Source organism: Chiroxiphia lanceolata, chromosome 3 (assembly GCF_009829145.1).
Source record: "Chiroxiphia lanceolata isolate bChiLan1 chromosome 3, bChiLan1.pri, whole genome shotgun sequence".
NCBI lineage: Eukaryota > Metazoa > Chordata > Aves > Passeriformes > Pipridae > Chiroxiphia > Chiroxiphia lanceolata.
The window spans coordinates 101,326,929-101,354,737 of NC_045639.1; the positions used below are offsets into that span (position 1 = coordinate 101,326,929).

Genomic DNA, 27,809 nt, shown 5'->3' on the forward strand with positions numbered 1-27,809 from the left:
ATTTATATTTAAAAATCATTTAGTTTGATACCTCTACATATAAAATTTGGGGCTTTTTTATTGAAATGAGAATCTGAAGACAGACACTTTTTAAAAACTACAAAGGAATACTATCAAATGCTTTATGAACAAGAGCTATCCATTGATTCAATTTGTTATTATTTGTTAGGTTCTTTTCTTTTAGCCTATTGCATAGTATCTAGGTGATAAGGTATGACTTTGTTAAATGTCTTCTGTGTAATATTGTGTACATTCCAAGAGCTGGTAAGGAGTTAGGCCTTTGGGAGGCATGCAAACTCCTGTCCAGCCGTGATGGGAAGAGGAGTAGATATGTGTTATTGGGTATCAACAGCAAAAGTGATAACTCTTATGGATTCAGGTGTGCTAAGTTTTCACCTTTTTTAGAAATGTAACTGAGAGCTCCACTACATCCTCCCTTTTACTGTTGCGGTGAAAACTTGCTTTAAAGGATGTACTTTCACTACTGCAAATTCAAATTCAAGGCCTGGATAGTCTGTACAGAGGTACAAGAAAGATTTTTTTTTTCTTTGTTTGTTTGTTTGTTTGTTTTGGGTTTTTTTGGTTTTTTGTATCCCATGCCTTCCATCTCTTTCCAGCACAACGGTACAAGTCAGGTAAACATAAACTTACAAGACAACATAAAACCAGCATTGTGAAGCTCTGATATATCTTCTGTACATAGAGCTGGGTAGTCTTGACCTCAACTACACACCAGAATTTGGAGGGGAAAATTCATGGTCTTTATATTGGATATTTGATTCATCTTCTATAACTATATTTCATACTTGATATATGAGACTGCATGGTTACATGCATATTTTAAAAGAAAATTATCATAATGAATGAGAACTAGTCTTTCCCAGATCTTATTTCAAATGACTTGCATGTATTTATGGAAATGCTAATGTGTATCTTCTGATGAAAGTTATAGAAGTAATTCATATTCAATTTCAGGAATGCAAGGAAAGATTATATTACTGCCAAGTATATTGAGAGAAAATATGCAAGGAAAAAGCACGCTGACAATGCAGCTAAATTGCATGCTCTTTGTGAAGCAGTCAAATCAAGAGACATTCTTGGTTTAGTTCAAGTATATGCTGACGGCGTGGATCTCACAGAAAAAATACCACTGGCCAATGGCCATGTAAGTGTTGTAAATTTTATTAGTCAAATTGTTATAAATGCAATATGCATTCATTAATTAAAAATTATTTGAAAATAACATTTGAAACACTGTTCTAAATGCTTGTCCTTTTAATGATTTACTTTAGCAATAACAAAAGAAGATACTAAATAGTTTAAGCTAAAATTGGTTCCAGATACTCTTGTATTTTAAATGTATTAAAATGCTAAACGTAAAATCATTCAATAATCTGTTAGTTTTCAACCCATTTGTTTGTTTGCTTTAAAGGAACAGAAGGGATACAATAAGTCTTCACAGGTGTTTTTAATGGTAGCATGTCTGAGTATTTTGAAATTATGCATTTTAGTTGATGTAATTTATGTCTTAATAGAATTTCTGCTTCTCTGCAGATCAGAAGAAATAAATGTGTTTTTTCATTTTATTCTTAGGAGCAAGATGAAACAGCACTGCACCTTGCTGTTAGATCAGTCGATCGAACATCACTTCATATAGTTGACTTTTTAGTGCAGAACAGGTTAGTGTATGGAAACTGTATATTGACGTTGCTTTTATGTCAAGTAGTACAAATACTAAATGAATACAAACACTAAAACTGTATTTGCAAATGTAATTTTATTCTTTAAAAATCTTCGAATGAGAGCAATTTAATAATATAGGGTAGGAAACTTAAGTTTAATCAGCTTTCTTCTTCTTTCTTGTTCTCCAATAGTGGCAATCTAGATAAGCAAACCTGTAAAGGCAGCACAGCCCTGCATTACTGCTGTCTAACAGACAACGTTGAGTGCCTCAAACTGCTGCTGAGAGGGAAGGCTTCTATTGAAATAGGTAAAAGGGTAATGTGTACTTCGATTTCCGATTTGTCGCTGCTTCAGATAAGAAACAGTGAAGTCAGAATAAGTGCATTTTCTCCTCAATTGTTTATCATCAATCTGTAAACATAATCTTCATTATAAGAAGAATCAATATTGACTGTTTATTTCAAGTTTAAAATTCACTTATACATTACACTTATTTTTAAACAGATTTAGATTTTTAATTGCTGTCTTTATGTCTAGTTATATACTGCCATTTCATGGCTATCATTCATATATATATATATATATATTACTACTGCTTGTCATGGTCAGAGGGTTGATATGATTTGAACCTACATATGAAGGAAAGAGATGAGTTTTAGAGTGTTGATCTAGTACTTCACTATCTATCTGCAGGTTTGTTTTTAGTAATGGACATGTTAATAGTGACAGTGCTCATCATATATTTCTTTTCTTGCTGTAATATAGCAAATGAAGCAGGAGAGACGCCACTAGATATAGCTAAACGTTTAAAACATACTCACTGTGAAGAGTTGGTGAGTATTGTCTTTCCATGTCTGCATTTATAAGCAAAATCATGTCTGAACATTTAACAGTTTACAATTGAATAATCAGTTAATATATTCCAGATGCAATAATGGTATGCTAGAAATAGTTATATCCTTAGAAATAGTTATAGGCTTTTAAGAAGAAAACTATATTTCTCTTTAAATGCATCAGAAATGCTAAAATTCTTGGGGCCAGGGGATGATTCTGTTTGAGCTATTAGTCAGAGATCCACAAGTAAGATTGCCTCAGTAAGTTTTCAGATGACACCGGTGTTGATCTGCTGGAGGGTAAGAAGGCTCTGCAGGGGAATCTGGACAGGCTGTATTTATTTGTGTTGTATTTGGTACCACAGCTTAATTCTTTAAATTTACCTGAGTGCAGTAACTTTCCACATTACTGAAATCAAGATTCTTTCTATATGTGGGCTTTTTTTGTTTTTAAATATGCTGTTTAAAAAGAAGTACTGCACATAACATAGGTGTCAACAGTCATCTCATTTTTCCTTAGCTTACTCAAGCACTATCTGGAAGATTTAATTCTCATGTTCACGTAGAATATGAGTGGCGGTTACTCCATGAAGATCTGGATGAAAGTGATGATGATGTGGATGAAAAGCTGCAGGTTTGTATCAGCATTATTTTTCTGAACACGTACATGTGTAAGTATGATGCTCATAATTATTTCAGTAATGTTGCTTTTTACTATGGTGCTTTTTGCTTCTGCATGACATTTTATATTTCCATCACAGTATTTATGTATTTCTATATATTGTATCACCATTCAGATAATAACAGCACTGATGATGACCTTTTTGATAAAGCAGCTTGAAACTTTTAGAGATTCCATTTTCTTCCAGCTGTAAAAATTTTTAGTAATTTACAATTAGAAATCCCTTTCTGGCATGCTCTAAATTTGTATATTTGATCTATTCTTTTCCTTCACTTCCTTCATTGTTGCCAGTTGCCTTCTGCAGTTGAGTGTCTTCTTTTTGAACCATTGAGCTCCATCTGATATAGGAAGGTATCTGCTACTCAGCAATGAGGCTAAAGTAATGAAGATCCTACTTCGCTGCCCATTATTAATAGGTTTATACTGCAGGGACTTCTGAAAGGAGATTAAGGGCCATTAATCACAGACTGTAGTCTGTGACTACATTGAATGCATGGGTGAATACTGCTGTTGCTTAGGATCACATTAGAGTTTTGTTTATAACTGTCAAGCTGTTGGGCTTGTCTTGCTGGTAAAGCAATTGAATAGATTTTGTAATCTTTGCCAGAAAAGATCCCATCTGAAATTTGAGTTCTTTTAGTCCAGAGTATTTAATATAAAAGAGAGTCTAACCTAAAAGAAGGTTAAGACAATTCAACTGGTTTCTGCTGCTGTTGCACAACCTGGCTGCCTGGTCCTACCTCAGTTTTACCTCCATTCTGACACACATTTGTCCCTGTATTGAACTGCTTCAGTTTGGTGAACCAGTGAAAAGCTGAATCAACAGCACAAAACCAGAATTTTCTAGTGGTTTAGAAAGCAGAAGTGTGGGCTTAAACAAGGACAGGACAATGGAGAGGTCAGGGAATGGAGAGTGTCAGGCAGTGAGTGAGGCTGCTAAGCCAAAGTAAGGGTAGGGATTAATGTGTCTGGCTGTCATGTACAGCATTCTGATAAATCTTTGAACTATAATGCTGTGCTATAGCATGTCTAAAGGCCCTACATGATCAACCCAGAGTAAGCATTGAATATATTCAGAGGAAAATTGATTGCTTGTTAGTGATACTCTTGGTGTAAATCTATTCTGCCTAAATGCTATTACTATAAATGGTTATTTTAATTTCATACAGACAGCATGTTAGCAATGTGTTTATCTAGTACTATTTCTGAAAGCACATTTATGTTCTCTGGGCCATGGATTGTTACAGCCCATTCCTGTAGTAGCTACATGAATTTGTAACTCCAGTTATTTTAATTATGATTTGATAGCAATAATTACTATGCTTGCTCTTGAAACAGGAAGAATAATGCTAAGTGCAGATGATTGCTGTAAATCTCAAAGACAACTAATCAGATCTCATTTAATAATGTACATAGGATGAGCAATGATCCATCCAAGCTGCCAACTGAAGTAATCTCCTGAACTTGTCCAGCAATCCTAGTGAGCTAAAAAGAGTTCATGAGAACTTTTTGCTCCTAATTTGCTCTAGGCTGAGCTACAGGTATAATACCTGGATGCAGCTGAGTCTGGGTTTTGAGATCATGATCATCTATTTGGGATTTAGCACTGCTGAATTTCAGATGAAGCTTAGGATCTTCAGTTGTTTATTTAGTTTTGAAAATATTGCCAGGCATTTTGATGCAGAGAATCTTTACTTCATCTGATCTGATTATCAATATTGATTATCTATAGAAGTATAGTCCTGTGCATATAAGGATACAGTATTATCCTACAGGAATATACTAGAAATGATAATATGTTAATTGTTTTGAAATGCAGTTCACATTTAATCTTTTTCTGTTTATGTGCACAGTTACTTTGTCTTGAAGAGGACAGAATGTACGTTTTAGATTACGTATTAAAAGCAACGAAAATGCATTTTAGAAGGCATTTTTTCTTTATAGAAACTAATAACTTTCTATCAACTAATAAATAAAGTGAGTACTACTAATGTGGTAATTATGAATTCTTTTGTTATTGTGTTTAAGCAACCCAGTCCCAATCGGAGAGAGGACAGGCCTGTAAGCTTCTACCAACTTGGGTCAAACCAACTTCAGCCTAATGTAGCATCCTTGGCAAGAGATGCAGCAAATATTGCTAAGGATAAGCAAAGAGGGTTTATGCCAAGTATATTACAGAATGAAACATATGGAGCAATACTTAGTGGCAGTCCACCTCCTGTTCAGCCTGCAGTACCTGTTACAAGTAGTGCACCTCCTCTACCTCCAAGGAATATTGGCAAAGGTACTAACAGCGTAAAATACCATTGTATATTAGAGGAATGGGATCAAAACTTTTAAAAAAAAAGTTTATATTTTTAGGTTTTCTTTTACAGTTGTTTTGCACAGGTAAGTATTGGAACAGTTTACTGATGACTTCATTTTATATACTTGAAGTGAATTTGCTCAACCTATTCTGAGTGATTTTTAGTGTACCTATGAGAAAGTGCACAACAGTGTTTGAGAAAACAATACCCAAATAATCTCACTAGAGTTAAACCATTTGTTAAAAGGAGGCCTGCAATTAATTTAGTTCAACAATTTTTTTTGTTATATTTCATTTTTTCATACTTGAAGATGTTGTCAGAGTTCAGTTTAAAGATACAATTTCAATAGCATTTGTCTGCTGTGAAAATTTGCTTAAGACCTCAAAGAATGAAGAATGTATACAGAACATGAGATTATCACATTGCAGAGTCTTCTCTTAATATATGCTTCAAGGTTGTTGAAATAAAAGTGTAAGTGTCATGATGTGGAGACAACCCTAACTGGATGGCTGAAAATTTAACTACCAATTACTGGTGACACCCAGATCATTAGAACAATGTAAAATGTACGTGTCTTGTCCTGATTCAAAAGGGTTGTGTGCTTGCAAAATCTACCATTAATGCTGATGCTGTGAGTTTCATTCTTACCTTCGTATGTAATGTGTTTGACCATAGTAAAGAAGCATAGAGAAATGTGTATAGGTCCTCTTTGTACAGGTCATGTTTGGTGTTCCATTGTTTTAATACCTTTATTAATCCACCAGGTTTCATGGATGCTAAATTTATGTAAAGTTCAATTAAAGAAAAATTACCATTAAACACATGGTTTTCTATGGTGCTGTAAATCAGAATCCGTAAGAGGAGATATGATCAGGGAATGTTCCAGGCACACATGGGCTTCTGCCTTTGGGAGCACTGTGCAGAAGTCAGAATGCAAGTCTCCATACACCAGTGATTGTGTTTAAGATGGCAGATTGATCATCTATGTAGTATGAAAAGTCAGTTACTGCTCTCACAGGAATGGCTTCAGCATAGAAGTTGGGTTTAAATATATTATTTTGGGAGTAGAAAAACAGAGAAAACAGAACAGCATGGATTACTTTAAAAGGATAGCATGAGACTGGGGGAAGTTTAGTAGCATATAAAACTTAAACAAGGTGATATTCCTTTCCTCTAGCACTTTCACATGAACTCTAAACTTAATATCTCAATAATGTTTTTTTATTTGATGGAAAGCCATGTTTCCCCAACCAAACAGGAAAATTGACAGAAGGAGCTGTTAAACAAACACTTTGTTTAACTGTTAGAGTCTACCTCTGAATTAGTAATACAATTGGATAGTTAAAAAGACTTTTACCTTTTGATATTATTTTAATCGTGGCCAACCATACAATTTGACCCACTGTTTGCCCTTGATTAAATGGCACTTTTCAAAGAGTGTCGTTTTAATTTCATTCCCAACCCCAGACTTCTTGGCACCGCTATAATACAACTCATGCCAGGAAGACATGCTGCCTGCCTTAGATTATTAACTCATATTCTTTACTCTAGCAATGTATTAGCCTATTAATTTATATTCTTAGTTAAAAGCTATACTAGTATCATCAATCTTAGCTTGTTGTTGATTGGTGATGTTGTTGATGTTATACTTATGGTGTATTATTACTCCTTTATCCTCATAGCTTTAGGCACTTCTCCAAGTCTTCTGAGCCTTTTATGCTTTTCCCTGCAACCTAGTATTTATTCATACCTTACTCTGTTTCATCTTTTCTTTAAATATGATGCTCATGTGCAGAGTAGGGAGAAGTGGCATAATATGTGCAAAATATTGGCTTTTATGTGCAAAATATTGGCCTTATGAAGAAAACCTGTAGTGTGTTTTTATGAAATGAGGAGGCAGCTCTTCAGCCTAAGAATGGAGTCATTAAGAAGGCCCTGAAGAAGTCATACTTTGTAACTGTTTCACAACTAGTTACTATAGCTTCTTGCTTGGGTGAAATTCAGAATTACAGTTTTACATTGTTTCCAAGTCAAAACTGATGTTTCGCTTTGAGTGAGCAATGTGTACTAATGCTCGTTTGAGTGTGAGGTCCTTTTCTTGCAGTACCTGAGAAAATTACAGGTATCAGTCAGGGATTAAAGAAGGTAGCAAGACTTGCCTTATGTCTTCTTGTTGAGAAACCTCTGCTTTTTTTAAAGTGTTGACATATTCTAAAATAATGACTGGAGACAAATTTCACTTAGGTAAAATATTAGAAGTTTCTGGTTGAAGTCTTGCTGAGTAATTTTTACACCAGGCTGATTTCTGCTCTGGCTTTCCAGCAGGATGCAGTGGTTCCTATTGCTGATTATAGTGGTCTGGCTGCACCATTTCTAAAAGCACGGGTGTGAATATTAACACTTTGTGCTTAGGGTAAGCAATAATAATAATACAGTATTTTCCTCTCTTTTTAGTTCAGCCTTCAGTTCTTGGCAGTGGTATTCAGACAATTTCTTCATCTAATGCAATGTGGAAGACAAATTCTTTAGGAGTGGAAAGTATAAGCAGGCAGAGGTCTTCATCTGATCCACCAGCTATTCATCCCCCTGTGCCGCCATTGCGTGTAACATCTACAAGTATGTTTCCACTTTCCCCTGTTTTCCCTTCTGCTGTTTCTAATCATAGTTGGCTTATTTTTCCATTTCCACAACTCATACTTCCTCTTTTGATGACTGTAGCTTTGGCCTGTCATTCCCATCCAGTAACAAACTGTCTTCTCTGATGTTCCAGTGAGGACTGTATGGTGTAGTGCAGGGTCAGCAGGAAATACTATCTATTACTAGATCTAAAGAACTCATCACTTTATAGTTTCAATGCTGCATTTCTCACTAGTTGTAAAGGTGAGTGTTACATGTAGACCTGGGGCTATGTCTCCACGTTGTGCTTGATTCTTGCAGACCGTTGGAGTGCAAAAAGTTGTTTTAATACATTGCCAGCTGCTGTTGTGGTGGTTTCAATAGAAATTTTAATTAATTGCTAAACCTAATGTGAAGTTAGTTGTTAACAGGATTTTAAGAAAAGATGTTCCCCTAAATAAAATTTCTCTGATATTATTCATTCAGTTACTTTTCCATAAAACACAAACTGAAGACCTTGACTGAGCAAATAATATTAGCACTTTAAATATATTCTGATCTGCTGTTTTCAAGAATATGACTGACTTTGGTAAGAATTTTCTTTGCTTGTACTTTAATGGTGACTGAATTTAAGTTCTTGTGAGCTCTCTGACTTTGACTAGGTGAAGAAAAAGGTAAACCTCTTTCCAAAGAGGTCCTCCTTCCAATAGAAGGATGGCATTCTGTTAAAGGTATTGATTGCATGTTGTAAAACATTTTTCTTAAATGGGGGTAAGTCCTGGAACAGGGAGAACCTATGATGAGAACCCAAGAAACAAAATGAGAAAGAAAATGGTAAATAGAAGTTTAATTCCATTTTGTTGTCGAACTTTCCTCTATAGATGTACTTTCTCCAGCGCCACCACCTCCAGTGGCAAAGACAGCCAGCATTATAGAAGCTCTGAACCAGCAATCAAAGCAGCAACCAGCTCCTCCACAAACTAAGCCAACCCCACCACCATTACCCCCACAACCTCCAAGTAGAATCTCTCAAAGAAAGCCTATTCCTGGGTAACTGATGTCCTTTTAGTATTTAATATACTTCATCATTATTAGCAACTTATCAATTTTATGATATATAGCATACAAGTCATCTATAAAGCATGCATACTTCTGCCAGTCACATGTTCTAGAATAAAGGCAGACCCTAAGGAAGCAGATGACAAGAATTTCTATGGTAAAAACAAGACAGCCGAGAGATTTAAGACTGTATGACTTGCAGAATATCTCCAGAATGCTTAGCTGTGATGGAAATAACAAGCCACAAAGAATAATCGATTCCTAATTCTCATCTAATAAAAAAGAGATAATGGGATCTAATGTCTGATTGTGCCATTTTTTGCTCACATGCTTTATGTAAGTTCTGTTGCTTTCAGTCTTTTCACTTGTAGAGTGAAAGTAGAGAAGTAGAGAGACCTGGAACAGAAAAAGTAATTTTTAAATTTGCAAAAAACTAAGTTAGGAAGGAGAAGTGTACTGGAAAACAGGATCATATCCAAAGCATCCTTGACAAACTGGAGTGATAGTCAAGGGAGAAGAGGGGTGTCATTCAGTAAGCAACACTTAGTAGTTAAAAACAATCAACTACAGAAACAAAGCATGGAGAGCAGCAGAGTATGGCTAAGCAAAAGTCCTTTGAAGAAGGATCTATAAGGACATAGTGAATCATAAATAAAAGCAAGTCAGACAACTTGTGCTGTTGTGGAAGAGTTAAAGAGAAATGGTATTGTTTCACTATAGCCTGAAAACTATAGGAATTAATCCTCCCAATTGACTCAGTTTCAGTAGTGCCTCAGTGGGACTGCTGTGTTCAGTTTGGGGCATTACAGCAAAAGAAAGATACAGAATAGTGAGGCGGAAACCAGGGGACATCAATAAGGTAATGAGAAGTCTAGAAAATAGGATCTTTGAGAAAAGTGTAGAAGAAATAATGTTTCATTCACAAAATGGGACTAAAAGATGTAAGCAATCTTGGGCCTTTAAGTTCCTTTTCTAGCCCTTTTATTGCATATACCATACTAAGTAGAAGGAAGACACAACTTGTTGAGGCTTGCTATAATGCACATGCTAATATGGATACATAATTTTAACCAAAAACAAATTGAAAAAAACAGTGAAAGGAACTTCAGAACTTGGGAAAAGCCACAAATTGCATTAATTGCACCTATATTATTCTTCTCCCTTTTTTAAATTAAGTGCAACTTTCAATTGGCGTAATCAAAAATACAGAAGAAAAGTAGTATTTTTAAAAGCAAAATAGCTGTCACCAGAATATACTGAAGGCATGCCAAGACTTTTATAATTTGGAAAGAACTTTGTATTGTTGCATTTCAAGTTCTTGTTTGTTTCTGAAATGGATCAATTTCTCACTTTCTGCACAGGACTGAGAAGTCATCTGGCTTAACTAACAAAGGGCAGACCAGAGGACCTGGATCTCTACAACAACCTGGTAATTGTGGTTTAGAAATTAGTTCTGTTGTAATTAAGCTATCATTATAACAATCTAAGGGAGAGTGTGGGTTTGTGGTGTTTGTTTTTCTAATCTACCTTGCACGTTTAACTACAGTCAGTACCAACATTCTTCTTGATGTAGGCCCTGATGCCTATACAAGTTCTTAATACACAAGTTCTTCTTCATGAACAGAGTTATGGGCCAGTTAATGTAAATAATGGGGCCATGTAATAAGCAGAATCACAGAATGGTTGAGGCTGGGAGGGACCTCCGCAGGTCATCTGGTCTAACCCCTCTCCTCAAGCAGGACAGCAAGAGTGGATCATTCAGGACCATGCCCAGAGAGCTTTTGTGTGTCTCCAAGGACAGAGACTCCACAACCTCTCCAGGCAACCTGTGCCAGTACTGGGTCACTCTCACAGTAACATTATAAAAAATTTAGTTTGCTCTGTGGTTTGCATGTGTCATAAACAAGGTATCAGATACACATTTTAGAATAGAAAGATGTATTTCTGGTTTGAAAATCTAAACCTCATACAAGTTTCACTTTTAATTAAATTGGAAATCGGTATTGCTCTTTTCATGGTAATAAACAGAGTTTGTTATTCAGAGTTCATTATTCATTCTGCACTTTTCATTGTCCAAAGTAACTACTACTTTGGGACATTACAGTAATGTAATCTCCATAAAATCTCTGCAGTAAAGTTTGTGTAGATTCTGTGGTGGTTGTAGTGGAATTTCTCCTGCCCAGTTTTCCTTCCCACTATATATTTTATGTTAATTTATTTTTACTGTGATTCTTTTTTATTTCCTCTTGAAATATCTAAGGGGAATTAGCTAATGCAAGTGTCATCTATGTCAGGAGTCTCCTGTAAAGAATACAGCATCTTGATAATTATGGTCTTTAGTCAGAAAGAAAGGTTTTAACAGTACACAGTCTGTACTGAAGGAATGGGGAGATGATATATTTGGTTTTGCCCTCATCTATTATATAGGTTTATCTTTTTGGTAAGGAAAAGAATAGAAAATTCTATTCAGTTACTTAGAAAGAATGATTAAAAATTAAATACTTATGGAATATAAAAATATTTGTGTCCTTTAAAGAATAATTCATTTGGCTTCAAATGATACCGTTACTTTTTTTTTGAAGCATGCCTAATATTTACTTGGTTTACTTACCTTAGCAGGAGAATCTTCTTCTGTATGTGACATTCCAGGAACACAGGCTGGTTCTACAACAAATACTTTGGCACAAATCCAGCCACCAGCACCAATGCCAAGGAAATCACAAATAGTAAGTACAAAATCTGGCATTTGATTTAATTAAATCTGCATTCTGTTAAACACACTGGACATGACTGTGTATCCTATTATGGAGAAGGTGTGAGAATCATGAAACATACAGAGCCTGTATCCTGTGTTTAAGTATATGTGTGACTTGTACTAAGTATTTATGAAAATTTTGTTTTTCTTGAACTTCCTCTAAGATAGTATATGATTTTTAAATTTAAAAAAACAAACCAAACCCTCAAAAAACAAAGAGAAACCAAAGAAAAGAAGTATGGATTCCTCGTGGTGTTCAAATGTGTCCAATCCACCGAATGTATGGTTTGACTTACTGAAGATAAATAAGCTTTATGAGTTAGTCACTCGTAGGTGAGCTTGGTGAATGAGTCACTTGTAAGTAACACATAGCTTCATTCTTAATCTTTAGTGAAGTAAGTAATAAGGGAAGTCTGGTGCTTACTTTTATGATGGAAGCAGATATACTCATAGTTGTTCATGTAGGTAGATGAAACGGCTTCAGACAAGGCTAGTAGGAGTCAGGCTCAAAAGAAAAGAAACTGATTCTTGTGCAGTTGGTTCTCTTTGCATCTCTTTGTTGTGCATTCACCTGGTGACAGGAGAGAAATCTCTTGGTAAGCACATCCCCAACAGAAAGTGATTGAAGGGGAATGCCTGTATTTTTCTTCTGTATTTTTCTTCTCCACCTTCCCCAAACCTTATAGTGACTGTTAGAAAAGCGATGCTGGATTTCGATGGACTCTTGATCTGATGGTGTAGCCTTTTTGTGCTCTTACTTGCTATTTTCAATCTAGGACCATGAGTGGTAACACACATATTAGTGTTAGTACCTGTATTCTTATACTGGTGTAGGTAAAGGGATCTGTTTCCAGATGTAGTGTAGCTGTACATTATGTGTAGATAGCTAGGTTTTTCATCCTTGCTCTAATTTTCTGTTGCTTTCTTGTGCGATAGACGTAAAACATCTATATCCTTGATCATGGCAGTATTTCTCTGCAGTAAGCAAGTCACAATATAGAGTCCATACTTTCTGAGATGATGCATGTGACCAGGTCTGGGCTGTTTCATGCTTTACATTCTGTTTAGGAGTGTGGTTCAGTGGGTAAATAATAAACAGAGAGGTAGGACGTGTTCTTTCTGGCTCTGTGATGGTCTTATTAATGGGCTGTAATGAAAAGACCTACCTTCTTCAGTCCTGTCTCCCTTCATCCATTTTTCCTTAGCCACGTCCACTGAAATAGCAATTCCAGAACAGACTTCATTGTGTTTGTGTGCATAGCCTTACATGGTGGTCCTGAGTTCTTAGAACCCCTACTAGCTGGTTCTCATGCTGAAAAGCCTTGCAGACGTCTGCAGTTCATCTTGCATTAGTTGGGAGTACAACATTTTCTGGTTTCTTGCCTCCCCACTTGTTCAACCAAGTTACTGTCTGTCATGCATTAAAATAACTTTCATGTTATAGGCCATAACAAAATTAAGTGGTCTAAGTAGTATAAAGTGGAAAATCTATCCCTTTTGCTTACATTGTCTTATTTACTTTGCAAAGCTGTTGGATCCTAATCACAATTTCTCCCATGTGTGCTGGGATTCAGGTGTGAGCAGTGTGTACACATCTGTTGGTTCTGAAACAGCTGCTTACCTGATTTTCTGTATAAATTGAAGTTGTTGTAGTTTCTGTATTGTTCTTTTCTTTTTATTTTTTTTATTTTATAGGACAAAATGCTTTAATTATGAGTGAATGGGCTGTTCTGACTAGTTTCTAGGGTCAGCATCTTCACTGTTTAATATTAATTACATAGTATGAAGAACAAATATGACTTTCCAGATGTCTCTAGAGCTTCAGTGGGGTGAATTTTGTGACTGAGAAAATCACCTGGGTGACTTTCTTCTGTCACAGGACAGAGAAGTAAGGGAAAACCTGGCTCAGGGAGTGTGTGCTAGTTAAGGTGCTTTAGCTTAATCAATCTAGCTAAAGCATCTTAGCTGAGATTTAGTCAAGGGCCCCTCAGCTAAAGAGCTTTAGCTAGATCAGCCTAGCTAAAGTTCTTTGGTTAAATTGCTCCATTTAGCCTTATACTCCAGCACTTTTTGCTAAGTCTTTACCCTGCCAGAAAATCCAGAGGTCAGCCCCGATTTAGAAAATGGTTGTGGAAATGTGAGTAAAGACAAGACGAGTCTAGCTGTTTATGCACATGTAGCCAGTGGCTTATCTCCTATATAGTGCATTTACCCAATAACCTGTTTAACAGATGGAAATTCTTGATTCATCTTTTTTTTTCTTTTTTCCCCCAATATGTTATTTAGATTTTTGAAATCAGACTGTAGATACATGGGAAACTTCCCTGAAAGATTTTATTCCTCTGGGAATGAGATCTGTTTTCATTTCCTTGCCTTCTAAAGAACAAGAAATACCTGTAGTTACTGCACTTTGAAGTTGCCATTTTATCACCCTTGTACTGATGTGAAGCTTTTTCCTTTTGATTTAAAAGGTGGTTGTGGTTCAGACTGTCGCTTGTCTGAGAGGGAATGTCTCCAAAATTGCTGTGCTGCCATACCAGGCTGACAGTTCACAGGGGTGAGAGAGCCTCAGGGTGTGCCTGCCCTGGACAGGCCAGGCTTTAGAATACAAATGGATACTTACAGAACAGCATAACCATCATTCTGCCTCCCTCCTTCCCCATCCACATTCCCCATTTTTTTTTCTGCATGGTGCTCAACTCTAACAAAGTAGCACATTAAGAACCTGTTAGGCAATACTGTCCACAGCAGAGCATTTTGCTGGTAGAGAATTGTGAATGGAATCTCTTCTCCCTCTACAAGCTTCCTGCTCCATGGCTGACCTAACTAGGGTGTGGGACCAGTCCCTGGGGGGCTCCAGGATGGTGATGAAACCATCTTTTCCTTATCCCATCTGGAGTTCCTGTCCCAAACACTCACTGTATTAACAGCCATCTGTGACCTAAATGGCACTTACAGCTCTGCTCTGACATCTTAGAGTGGAAAGGACCAATTTTTAATCCCTATGCCTGGGAAAAGGGTAGGCTCATGGTAGAAAGCTTACAGCCTGCTTCCAGGTCCTGTGTCTCTTCACCTGTGCTGGGTTGTTTTGCATGGAAAACTGTGTAGGCAGCATTATTGTTGGTCTGCAACAAAGGATGAGGAGGCTGAAAACAAACACAACAGCCAACTGTCCTGATCACCCCATCTTCTGAACGAAACTGTGCTCACTGCAGTGATGTAGAGCTCTGAAGACAGGTTTGGGTGAGCCAAAATGGAAGATTTCTAAGGGAAACCTGGCCCATGTTGTTGGCACAGTGGTTCCAAAAAGCTTTGGGTGCTGCTAAATTCAGCCTGAAGCATGAGCACTCAGCAAAAAAGATGTAGCTGAACTCTAAACTGTGAAAAATAATGGTTGGAAGCAGTTCTGAAACTTTAAATCAACTCCAAGTCTGCTATGTCTCTTCTCTGCTGTATTATTTAAATTTATTTTTTTCATTTCAGTCAAAAACTAAACCCAAGAGAGTAAAGGCAATTTACAACTGTGTAGCAGATAACCCAGATGAGCTAACTTTTTCAGAGGGAGATATTATTGTAGTTGATGGTGAAGAAGATCAGGAGTGGTGGGTGAGTATTTTGCATTTTATGTCAACACACTTTGAAAGAAAGAAATGAAATCTAGAGGTTGACAGTGACTTCAGAAGACCACATGCTGGGTTTTGAAATAAAAAGAAATGCTTCATCTCATGGAAACCTGATTGCAGAAAGTAATTTAGTTCAAAAAAGTCAAACTTCAGACAAACTTCTAGCTTTTCTCATTCAGAAAAAAAAAATCTAATTAATAGGGTACACAATATATGGGGGACATGGTCTGCGTGATCCAGAAAATTTTTGGAGCGGTGTCAGCAATTTAAGAATCTGCTGCTATTACAGATGCTGTATGGTGGGCCTCAGAAGAGAGCTTTGTATTGTCCTGATTCTTCAGCTGAATGAGACTATTTGAGCAGGGAAACCATCTCAGCTGTTTACATTCCAGAGTCTCATCTGCTGAAGCAAAATCTTGGAAAATTATTGTGCATGAAAACACTTGCCCATATCTGTTAGCTAGCAAAGAACAGAGCTTCAGATTGCATCTAGATTGACAATAATGCTGTAAAAACACAAATAGATTCATGTGAAACCCAAAACTGCTGAAGTTTGATACATCCCTTTACCTTGCAGTGATTAAAGAAGCAGCTTAACAGAGGCTGAATATGAGCTGCCAGGCATTACAGATTGCACTGAAATGATGCAGCAGTGGAGGACTGAATTTTCCTATTCTCAAAAATACCACTAGTGCAGAAAAGACATAGGGAGAGGCTTGTTGTGTTACAGGCAGGAAGTTCACTGATATTTATTTTGATAATACTGAAATATCATTTTGAGATTTAACTTGAAAAATATCTGGACTCTTTCAGATTGGTCATATTGATGGAGATCCCAGTCGGAAAGGAGCTTTCCCTGTATCATTTGTGCACTTTATTGTTGACTAAATTGCTACTGATAAGCGGAGACATTTCTCATTTCCAGCAGTCACAGAAATAAGTTTTGTTCTATTTCATTTCACCTACCTATCTGCAGACACCTTGCCAGAGCACTGCCCAAGTTCTAGGTACTGTAGTTTACTTTTTTATTGCCATCATTCTGATTTGGGGACTTTTTTAAAACTTTTTTCTATGTGAAAACTTCACATAAGCAGTTTACACTTTAAAAAAAAAAATAACTCTTCCTATATTTTTCAAGGTGAACTGAAAAGCTTTAACAATCAAAGTCCTTGTGTTTGAATATCACAACATAATGAATGTTCTTATCAATCAATTACTGTAATTTTATTCTACCTTTTGTAACATGACAGTACTACAGTTCAGTGTTGCTTCCCCAGTCAAAGAAATTGTGTGTGCATCTAACAGGGCAGTGAATTTATCCAACTCTTCAAACACCATTTGAAGTGTTGGAAGCAAAACATGCAAGCTGCTGTGTAGTTCTGAATTGGACTCATTCAGCATCTTGCCATACTGGCTGTCATCCAGGATGTCAACAGTTGCAGAAGAAATTATTTTAATCGTGTGTCTTTGGCCAGGTAAAAGTGAAAAAGTATTTCAGTTTACCACAGGACAAACTTCTTTCTTTCAGAATGGATGTAGATATTTGCTTAAAGTTATCTGAAATCTGTTAGTCGTTGAACTTTCTAGTTCTAATTTTGTGAGCTTGAGACTGTTTTGTTTTTCTATGCTGCACGTGTGTAGAACCTGTTTTTTGAATGTTCTTTATGTATGTTTCATCCATTTTGGTCATTTAATGTGACTACTGCTGGTTAACTAAACTATGGCAATATTAATGAGTTACTACATTAACTCAAGGATTTGAAAACTGCATTTCCTGAAATGTACTTAACTATGATGATGGATTGCAGAGCATTTCTTACACTTGTCTCGTTGTAGCGTTTAGACTTTGTTTTTAAATTCTTGAATTTTCCTTTAGTCATCCAGCAATGTGTTCACAGGGAGAACAGATTTGGTGGAACAATTAGGTAATTATCCTTGGTCAATAAGGTATCTGACACCTCACAAGTACACTACGTTATGTTCTGGTTTATAAAATTTGTGTGCCACTACCTTGCAAACAATGATAGTTTGCAACTCACTCTGTATTTATATAGTATACCCACATATATGGTAGCTACACTGTTGTTAAATTTGTTTTACTGATTCGTGAACAAAGGCTAGGCCATGGATAGTTCCCAGTTGGTTGATGGAATATAAAACACCAATGCAAATCTGACGTCATTTTGATGTTTGTATATTGTGAAATTGTACCAGGTTTTGCTTATGCTACAGGAAACTGAGGCATAGGATACAAAAAATCAATGTCTAGGTCACATTGGCTTTGATCACGTTTCGTGAATATCGTATCTCTAGATTTATCAAGAGAACTTTGAATTTCTGGCAAATGGTGCTTAAATTGGCCCCTTCATATGCAATGGAAAACAGGCCACCACCACCATATATGCTTATTTGGAGAAAAATCACATTGCAAAGGTGCTGGAAGAGCAACACTGATCTCACCTTGTGCCACCTTTCCTGAATGGTACCGTGGCTTGATGCCTCTCAGGCGTGTGGGTACAGCCACGTAGATGTTTAACTTTCACTTCCTAGATGCTGTTGCTGCAGTATAAATGGGGAACAAACTGGAATGTTTCAAGATATTTTTATTGCAAGTCAAAGCAAATTAGTCCGTATTTTCAAAGTTCCCAGTAAAATGATAGAGTAATAGTTTAGCACTACGGTTTTATTCACTTACTGATATGTTCAGTTTGCAACACTATTTTGTATGTTTCTATCCCTGATAGAGTCTAGAGAGTAAATGGGCATATTATTTTGCACAGATCTCCTAATGTACAGTATTTTTAACACAGAATCTTATAGTGTATGTAACAATTCGTAAAGTTGAAAAATTATGCAAATTTTCCTTGAGTTCTGCTAGAAGAGGAATACACAAAAATGCCACAACTGGTCACTTAGAAACTAGGAAACTTTTAGACTACAACTTAATAGCACTACCAGTGCAGACAGATAAAATCCTGAGGACCAATAAAGAGCAGCTAAGCAAAATTTATCCCTTGATTTCACATGTTTCTCAAAGTTTTCTCCTCTGGCAGAGAAAAAAAGAAATTCTAGAGCCTGTAGATATCTATTTATAATATAAAATCAAGAATTTTAAGTCCAAAATTTTGGCATATTTCATACAACTTTTCAAATCTGATTAAAATAATGACTCAAAAACCTGTTAATAGACAGACTATTAGGTTACTGTGTTAACTGTTTAAAAAGGAGCAAGTGACACTTAAAATGCAGCTTAGAATGCTATGAGATGTATAATATTCAATTCTGTTGTTTTTATTTTGTTTAGTTGCAGAGCAACTGTATATATTGTATAACCTAAAATCAACTCTTATTTTCAATGTCCTGGATGCAGTGATTTATAATTAGAGCATGATTAATAAATTTTACTCTTGTCAACCAGTCAAATGTCTGGAAAAATAAAACTACTTTTAAAATCTTTGTCTGCTTCTCTTCTGTTCCTTTGCATTGCTTAGGCAATACTGTTCTTTTTAATGTGTAAAAATGATAATTACTAATAACTAGCACATGAGGAAAAAAAAGTACATCTTGTGGACTTTAGCTGAACATAGAAACTGTGTAGATGACTCACCTATGATTAAAGGTGTAAAGCACCAGATGACTCCCTTTTACACTTTGCTTTTCTTTTGTTCTGATATCTTGGTTAAGCAGAACCCAAGCCTGTATTAATAAATTGTTTCTCAGACAAGGAGATAGAAGTAAGTGTCAGTTTTATTTTACATTTCTACAATATTGACTAATATACAAAACACAGTTTAGGAAAAAAAAAATCATGTTAAATATAAAATTCTTGTCCTGGAACCTGAAGATGGAGTAATTTCTTCAAGTCATGTTTGAGGAATGACAGAGTACCATGTGCAAGGTTGTGTGGCTCTTTGCACAGCAAGTCTGTCTTAGGATTGTGTGGCTGCAGCCAGTCTGTGGTATCACAAAGGCCTCTTGTATTACACACTCACGTGCTGCCCAAGAAAATCAGGACTTCTCTGACATTAAAACTGAATCGAAGGCTGTAGATAACACTTTGCAAATGGCTTGTGCTTGTTCCTAAAAAACCCAAACACATGTGTTAATGCTTTCTGAAGAACTTCTCAGAACTCATTTAAAGCAGAATGTGGCCTTTACCCTTCTTTTGGCAGACATGCAAAATGGAGTAGCACAAGTGAGACCTGATTGCATTTCTGTGGCCTGCACTGACACGGGGAAGCTGTTTTAAAGGAGCTCCTTTGAAACAAAGTTTTTGGCTGTCATCAGAGCACGGCACCAGCATTCAGAACATCACTTCTTGTGTTCCTCCAGTGCTACCAGCTGAGGGTCTGTGTCATTGGAGCATCCTGACAATGGGTTCTCCTGCTCTTAAGAAGGGATCACCTCCCTTGCTTACAAATATGACTGCATGCTCTACTGCCAAAATTATTGCTTGATCCCTCCCTGCTCTGTCCCATCTTAAGAGCTATTTCTTTTTGAAAATACAAGTGGAGGACTGTCCTCAGCAGCTACCATAGCACTCTTTAGATTGCAAATTTAGACTGAAAAGAGCTTTCTTGGGTGTGTACATTCGCTGGCAATTTTAGGGAATGTAGGTGTTTTCCTCAAAGCTGATCAAATGCAGGGCTGTTCTCCCTCCTCAGCCAGTGCATTTATATTCTTTTTTTTTCAATTGAGCAATCCTCCTTCTGCTAAAAGCCTTCACAAAGGCCTTAGGTTTTAGAATCTCCCTTTACAATCAAAATTAAAAACTGTAAGCATAAACTCTTACCAGACTATTGCACTGATATACCCAGAGGCTGCATTCTTCAGAGGCTGCATCTGTTGTCTTCAAAGCCAGTAAACTTTTTCCTGCTCCCAGACCATCATCATAGCAGACCATCCGTACAATTAAATAGAGAGCATGCCTGTGTAACACGTCCTGAAACCACGTAGCAAATAAAAGTTACTCTGGAACAGTGCAACAGCTGTTTCAGTTTTCCACCTCTTTTTATCTTCCTTACAAAAGAATACTTCAGATTTACTTACAGGAGAAAAATATTCCTTAGTAATTTTTTTTTTTTAAATTGAGAGCTTTAAGATTTTAAAAAGTGGCAGCTTAACACAACTTTAGCTTATATTTTTGCTTCTATTTTAGAATTGCATTCCTATGTGGACTGTGAAGACAAGCTAAGAGAGTTTCAGTTGTTCAGCCTAGAGAAGAGAAGGCTCTTGGGAAGACCTTAATGCACCTTCCAGTACCCGAAAGGGCTACAAGAAAGCTGGAGAGGGACTTTTTATGGGGCATGGAGTGACAGGACAAAAGGGAACGGCTTTAAGCTGAAAGAGAGTAGGTTTAGAATGAACTGGCACAGGTTGCTGAGAGAAGTGGTGGATAACCTATCCCTGGTGTGTTCAAAGTCAGGTTGGATGGCAGCTTGGTTTAGTGGGAGGTGTCCCTGCCCATGACAGGGAGATGGAACTACATGATCTTAAAGACCCCTCCCAACCCAAACCACCCTATGATTCTATGACTACGTTCCTGTCCATACTATGAAAGCACACATTCACTTCCCACCTACTCTCATTCGCCCTCTGCGACAGGGGGGACACTCTGTACCTCTGGCACAGATGTAAATTAAAACAACTTCTTACTTTTCCAGACAATCCCTTGTCTCAGTTCCGTACACACAAGAAACTTTTCCCAGAAGAGGGTATAGACAAGATCAGTTGCTTTGGGAGGTAGTAGCCATGTGGCTGTAGCCAGGCTGTTTGTGGCCTGAGCCACAGGATATGTCCTGATTGTTCCACAGACCTTGTCTGGGACAATTCCACTCTCCACCACAGCTGCAGGGTTTCACTATAGTCCCAACACTTCTTATTTTGGCCCTTCCAAAAAGGGGTTGGTTTAAGTCATCCAGTACAAGGTCTCTGCAGACCTACCCTACACAAAGCCTTTTTTCTCCAGCCATCCTACCCTCTGATCATACTCATCTGGTTTATTCCAGTCATACCATCTCCAGGGCCTTAGGAATTCAAGACAGCTCTGTTTTCATGTACAAGGCATTGGACACCTTGGCCCTGCCAGTAGCTGAAGGGTCCTTGATACAGAAGCTGTAAAAATGGATAGTGAGCTGCTGCCTGCCACGAAACCTTCCAGGGAGAGCCCTCTACCAGAGCTCTTAAAGGTCACCTTGCTGAAAAACATCTCCCTCCCTGACGCTTACTCGGCAGTTGCTCACAACTGCTCACACCATCACCAACTATCACACCACTCCCAGGGCAGCTGGAGCCCATGTGTAACTTACTGGATCAACCCTCTAGTCTCTGTATGAAAGATGCCAAGATTGTTCACCAAATTACTAGTAGCTTTCAAGAGTTACTTCCCTGGAACTTGCTACAGTGCTAACATGCATGTGCATTATCACCAGGAGAGGGAGGATGATATTATTTAAAGTACACAGTCTCCTTGTAAATTAATTTCCTCCCCTCCTTTCAATATTTTGGAACTCTAAGAAAAGAGTTTGGTGAACTAACACAGTAAAGGACAAATTAAATGTCAACAGTGACACAGATGCAAAAAGCCAGAATTTGGGACACAGAATGCAATGCAATAAAACTCCAGTGCAAGCTAGCTTAACCACAGGCTTTATCAGCATGTCCATGCTTTCAGCTTGAAGACAGAAAAATTATGGATGACAGTCTTAAAATTACCTACTTGATCTTTATCAAAGCACAAAGGAATTTAAGTAATAGTGTAACCTGTGTTTTAATGAGAATTAAGATTTTAGAAGTACAGCAAAAACAGAACACAAAAAAAATTCAAAGTCTGAGTAACAACTACTACCCTTCCTCCCAGGCATTAGAAACAAGTGCTTTTTTCTGAAGGGACCAGAGTAAACTTTTTGGCTCCCTTCAGAGCATTCAGCTCTTGAGCAATGCTATTCTCTGTCCTCATACTCAAGGCTTTTATGGACAGGCACTGTTGGGTTGTTGATGGGTCATGACTTCATAAGGCCAAGTATTTATGGTATCTGGGGCTCTGAGGGCAACCAGAAGGAAACCACATGGCTGCAATACAAAGCTACACAACGGCAACTGGAGGGCCCTGGGGAAGAGACCGGATTTTTATTTATAGCAAAAAAGCTACTTGAAGTGCACTAGAAGTAGAAAATGATGCAAACAAAAAGTAGGCTTGATCAATAAAGTGGAATCATGAGGCTTTAATGCTGGAGTGAACTCACACTCTTGGATCAGGAATGCAAGGCTGGAACTTTGAAAAGGTGGGCAATTCAGGTACTTAAAAAAACCCCATCTCCACAGTAACACCAACAGGAACTGCAAGCTGAGGGACCATTGGTCTTGGCCACCACAGTCACACTACTTTTCCCCATTAGAGAATGGCAAGAAAGCCACAGGGAAAGGAAGATATGCCCAAAGAGCATATAGGCTTGCTTGCCTTTCTTCTGGTGCTCTATCTCAAAAGGAATGGCTTTTTGTCATAAATCCAACCACGAAAACACAGAGCCCCGTGGAGATATGACATGAAGCAGTGCTACTGTGAGAGCTTGTTTGTTTGACTTTTGCTTAAAGCCAGAAATGACATTTTAATCACACAGATCATCCATCAGAGAAATAAATGAAAGCACTTCTCAACTCTCATCAGAAAGACAAGTTTGTGCGAAGCACTTACATACTGATCAGATGTTGAAACTTTAATGCCGTATTTGGAAACTCCCATAATAAACTCCTCTTCACCTGGAACAAAAGGTAACTTTCCATCTTGCTTTGGAGGGAAACAAACAAAAGCCTTTAGTGCAGACAGAAGAACATGAACAATGAAGATACATAACAAAAATGTGTTTATGTGTACTTGGGTCCACTGAGGCAGCAACACCACAAACCCTGCTCAGATTCTGCTGTGTGGGGTCTGCCTGCCACTCACGGCCTCATCCGGTCTCTTAACAGCACGTGAAATATATTCAGGGGAGACTGAACATAAGGAAGCATTTCTTTATTGAGAGGGTGACCAAACACTGGAACAGGCCACCTAGAGAAGTGGTTGATGCCCCAAGCCTGTCAGTGTTTAAGAGGCATTTGGACAATACCCTTAACAATATGTTTAACTGTTGGTCAGCCCTGAAGTGGTTGGGCAGTTGGGCTGATGATCACTGTGGGTCCCTTCCATCTGAAACACTCTATTCTGTTCTGTTCTACTCTAAATATTACATGCTTCAAGAAAGTAATTTATCATCTCATGGGAGAGTTTGGCCCTGTGGTCAAATCAGATTGGCTGAAAAATCATGCCTGGTCTATCATGCTGCAGTGACCTGAGGTGATCCATGTTCCACACTGGCAGCACTTTCATTACTTGGCTGTAAAAATAGTCTTAGCATGTATTCAGATTCTTGAAATGTCAAGTTGCTGTATGATGAGCAGATATTCTGTGCTTTTAAAGACACAAACAATCAGCTACCTAATGAGAACAACCAGTTGTGGCTTTTAGCACAAAAAGTAAGTGCAAGCAACCACAGTTTGGCAAGGATGACCCAAATATTATTCAGGTTCTTTGGTCACAGGTCTATGAGTGATTCTAAGCAGAAACTTGACGTTTTCCTCTGTGGGAAAACTTATACAGTTCTGAGGAAATCTGGAGGAGATATTCTTTCCCAGATACTAATTCTAACAGTGCTGGAGGCAATGTAACAACTTTCAGCTGGGATATTTTTCATAAGGACTCATGGTTTTTTTGGGTGCATCTTTCCAATTACTCAACACGACGGAACTAAGTGTGATGGCTTTTGAGATTCATAGCTTAATGCTTTTTTTAAAATGTGCTACTTTATTCAAGTAAGTCTAAAATTTACAAAGAAAGACAGATTATGTGATAATATGAAAGGAACACACCTAAGCTTAAGATGTTCTGACTTCATTGGTACTGTCTTTTGTAACTCACTTACCTGTGCAACATCTATGTAATTTATCAAGTCCAATGGCCCCTCAAGACTTTTGCTCTCATTATATTTCAATTTTTCAATGGCACCAACATATTTAACTCTGAATTCTGCACACGTATCAGAATTACTATTGCTTTGTCCTGCAACAAAATAAAACAAAGACATTCTGAAGACTTCCAGAATCGTAATGCTGTTTTAAGTGGTGTTAACAGGGCTATCTTATTATACTCCCTAATTTTACAGACTTTCATCAAACACTTATCACTCCTCTTTAATGAACTGCTTTGGGCTGATTCGGAACAGCCCCTGGTAAAAGCAGCAGTTTCATATGAATCCAAGATACATCATTGTTTATACCAATTCAAATTTGGAGTTAACAACCTTGAATCAGAAAACATAGAAAAGATGGTTCTAATTTTCTATATCTATTTGTTTTAAATTAACTGTGTGGCCCAACAGTGATACACTGTGATCTGGTGAGCAAGAATAAGTAAACCCAAATCTTATTTCCATTATCTCAGTGCAAATGTAAACTTGGAAAAGCAGGGAACAGCATCCAAAAAGCTATACCTGATTTATGCTGGTAACAGACCAGTAACACAATTAAGTTTTTCTCACTCAGACACTTTATTTCAAAAACAGTGACTTAATCCTCGATGAATCATTAATAATACTTTAGAGGCCTAGGGCTACGCATGCATTAGTCACCAGGCTATCTAACACATTCACTTACTACTACTGAAAATACCTATTTTTCACCTTTTCTGTTTTCTGCTGTTTTATATGAATGCACATAAAGTTAATCCTGCTCCATCCATATCTGCTCAAGCTCTGATAACATACCTGAACTTTTTGTGGAGTCTGTATCTAGACTGGCCACAGTACTAGACCTGGAAAGTCCCCCGAGACTGGAATCTACAGACTAAGAAAAATAACCATCATCATCAGGAAGTTACTGAGAATGTATTAGCAATTCACTTCTAGATGTCCTTCCTAAACTCTTTTATTTTAAATAAACTTGTGTTTATGCTCTAATTACTTCAGCAGCACTGTAAAATGGGGAGGAAAAAACAATACCACCTGTTTCTTTCCTGAAGTTACCTTTCTGCCTCAATGCAGATTAGACTGATATAAATTCAGCAGGAACCCTTAAAAGTCCACAGATATTTTGAAAGGAGGAGGAAAAGAGAAAATGAACCTTAAGGTTATGTCCACAGTTTTCTGGTACTGTATCTTAACTTTAGGAAATTAACAATTACATGTTTTTTACAATGTTTGAAATAACACAGCAGTGCAAGGGAAGTGAAACAGCGCCTTGGAAAATCCAGAATATTCTACTGATCATTGCAAAACCTACCAGACAAAATAGACACATTATTCAAAATGAATCCTTTTTAGAGTTACTAAGAAACCAACTAGTATTGAAGAATAAACTCATTCTTGGTACCTAGCACCATGCACCTTCTTTAAAGACAAGCTTTAAGAAGAAATTTTTCCTCCAAACCTTACTATGTGCTGCCAGATAATCTTGTGCTTGTGTGTTTCACCATGGAAGCAACTGAGCATTCATCTCAGAATACAGGGGCTTTATAATGGATAGGTGTTTTTAACTCTCATAACACAATCTGAGGACCAGAAGTAGAAAGTTCTCCCTGTGGAACCTGGCATTTTATGGAAATCACATCCTACCAAAGGTGCTTCACAAAGACAGAATACACCACATTCAGCTTACCTTGCTTTTGGTGCTGATTTCACTGCTTTGTGAGCTGCTGCTACTGTGTCGCTTTTTTCCTTTTCTAAACATCTTTTCATAATTGGATCAAGGAAGATCTTCTAGGTAGGAAAAATAAAAATTAAAGCTTGTCATATCATCTAGGGAAGGAGTTCCTGGCAAACACCAGTGACTGTGTCCAAAGGGACAAAAAATGGACAGTTGTAAAGGACTCTTGGAATGGGTGTAGGAATGTTCCTCTGGTGCTCTTCATGTGTGGCTGGAGAAAGTTCCTCAAGCTCTCTGCTAAAACTTCCCTAACCTTCTCCATCATCAAGAAAATGCTACTACCTAGTTTAAAGACTGTTGCAAAGGTCAGTTTCTAATGCATATATAGATTTAGTTTGAGAAACGAGACAAAATTTAAAAATTATATTCCCATCTAAATGCATTAGATGATTTTGTGACTACCATCTAAGTGCCCTACAAAGTGTATCCAATGCAATCCCTGCTCCAATGACTATGCTTTCATCTAAAACAAAGAAACGAAAAACCCTCCAAAACCAACCAACCAAAAAACAACCCTCTCCAGAAAGCTCCTAAAAAAACCCCAACCCAAAACTATTTCCGAAGAACTACTGATTGGAATACTTGTAGGAGCTGCCATTACTACTTAACATATTCCTGAAAATTAAAGCAAAATGCATATTACATTTACTGCCTTCGAAATGAGTTGCTGGGCGTTCTGTGAGCATTCCAGAAGCATTTTCCCTGTATCTGCTCTATTACTTCAACTGCTCCACTTAACATTTGGCCGGCCAGGGTCAACCAGCAGGATGGTGGCTCCCAGTCAAGGACTGCTGAAACCCTATTTCTCAGCTTCAGGGACGAATATTTTAATTACAAAACTTCAAAAACTTTGAGCAGGCGGAAGAGGACAAAGGAAGACAGCTCACACTGCGGAAAATAATGGAAGACGCACAAGAGGGAGCTTAGATGTGCGGTGCAGTGATGGATTACAGTCCCCAGACCGCTCCTGTGTCCCTCTTTAAGCGAACATTTCGTCCCTGGCAGACTAAAAGCCGCTCTCAGCAACAAGTGGCGCGCAATTCCCCGCGGTACCCGGCACGCCCGCATCCCCCCGGGCTGCTCCAGCCTCCAGCGAGGATCTGGCAGCCCCTCCTTCACAGCAGCTGCTGCCGCCACAAAAGCAAATCTGCCGACTCTGCCTGCACTCTCCGCGAAAGGCACAACTCAAAGGCACAAAGGCTTAACATGCCCTTCTTCACAAGCGATGTTAAGGCATCAGGCGATGAGGGATCTCTCAGCAGCTCCTGGCTGAGCACACGGGTCTCCCGCGGTGCATCTTCGCCACTGCGGGTGCAGGAAGCAGCCCGGAGCACCCGGGCAGGGCAGCACCGCATCCCGCCCCTGCTGTTCCCCCCGCTTCTCCCTCTGTTCCTGGCGATACCCCGATACTGACGGAGCGCTCACCCCGCTCCCTCAGCCCCCGTCCCGACGCCGCTGCTCCCCGGGAGCGCCGGGCCCCGCTCGCCGCCCGCTCCCGATCCCGTTCCGGGTCGC

At 38.0% G+C, this 27,809-nt stretch overlaps 2 protein-coding genes across 10 annotated transcripts in view; one reads left to right on the forward strand and one right to left on the reverse strand.

Moving 5' to 3' along the window:
• Nucleotides 1-19,013, forward strand: part of ASAP2 (ArfGAP with SH3 domain, ankyrin repeat and PH domain 2) — an 84,504-nt gene extending 65,491 nt beyond the window's left edge. For 2 of the 5 annotated variants that reach the window (XM_032684618.1, XM_032684615.1), the window contains 12 exons: nucleotides 976-1,165; nucleotides 1,594-1,679; nucleotides 1,875-1,990; nucleotides 2,449-2,516; nucleotides 3,037-3,150; nucleotides 5,227-5,482; nucleotides 7,959-8,120; nucleotides 9,002-9,170; nucleotides 10,541-10,608; nucleotides 11,796-11,905; nucleotides 15,418-15,540; nucleotides 16,371-19,013. In XM_032684618.1, coding sequence (XP_032540509.1) covers nucleotides 976-1,165; nucleotides 1,594-1,679; nucleotides 1,875-1,990; nucleotides 2,449-2,516; nucleotides 3,037-3,150; nucleotides 5,227-5,482; nucleotides 7,959-8,120; nucleotides 9,002-9,170; nucleotides 10,541-10,608; nucleotides 11,796-11,905; nucleotides 15,418-15,540; nucleotides 16,371-16,445 — 1,537 coding nt within the window. In that variant the 3' untranslated portion in view covers nucleotides 16,446-19,013. Of the gene's footprint in view, nucleotides 1-975; nucleotides 1,166-1,593; nucleotides 1,680-1,874; nucleotides 1,991-2,448; nucleotides 2,517-3,036; nucleotides 3,151-5,226; nucleotides 5,483-7,958; nucleotides 8,121-8,274; nucleotides 8,385-9,001; nucleotides 9,171-10,540; nucleotides 10,609-11,795; nucleotides 11,906-15,417; nucleotides 15,541-16,370 lie in introns of those variants that run through there. The other 3 variants (XM_032684616.1, XM_032684617.1, XR_004356466.1) reach the window with 2 other exon arrangements.
• Nucleotides 18,144-27,806, reverse strand: ITGB1BP1 (integrin subunit beta 1 binding protein 1). 5 transcript variants are annotated; one of them, XM_032684622.1, is made up of 7 exons: nucleotides 27,720-27,806; nucleotides 26,247-26,347; nucleotides 25,358-25,436; nucleotides 24,518-24,654; nucleotides 23,251-23,343; nucleotides 20,350-20,499; nucleotides 18,144-19,637 (listed from the first exon to the last, which is right to left on the reverse strand). In XM_032684622.1, the coding sequence occupies exons 2-7, from the start codon at nucleotides 26,316-26,318 to the stop codon at nucleotides 19,566-19,568; spliced, it is 603 nt and encodes a 200-aa protein (XP_032540513.1). In that variant the 5' UTR covers nucleotides 26,319-26,347; nucleotides 27,720-27,806; the 3' UTR covers nucleotides 18,144-19,565. The 5 variants fall into 5 exon arrangements, with proteins under 5 accessions (XP_032540513.1, XP_032540514.1, XP_032540515.1 ...); XM_032684623.1 differs by having other exon boundaries at nucleotides 26,247-26,344; nucleotides 27,720-27,791; XM_032684624.1 differs by lacking the exon at nucleotides 27,720-27,806 and adding an exon at nucleotides 26,938-27,290.
• Between the last annotated feature and the right edge of the window lie 3 nt (nucleotides 27,807-27,809).

Excerpts from the sequence above, each read along its gene's own strand:
- ITGB1BP1 (XM_032684622.1), bottom strand. The coding sequence starts at position 26,318 with ATGTTTAGAAAAGGAAAAAAGCGACACAGTAGCAGCAGCTCACAAAGC. Across the intron at positions 23,344-24,517 it reads ATTACATAGATGTTGCACAG|CAAGATGGAAAGTTACCTTT; the intron begins GTAAGTGAGTTA and ends TTCCCTCCAAAG. Across the intron at positions 19,638-20,349 it reads TATATCAGTGCAATAGTCTG|GAACAAGCACAAGCCATTTG; the intron begins GTAAGAGTTTAT and ends TGGGTTTTTTAG.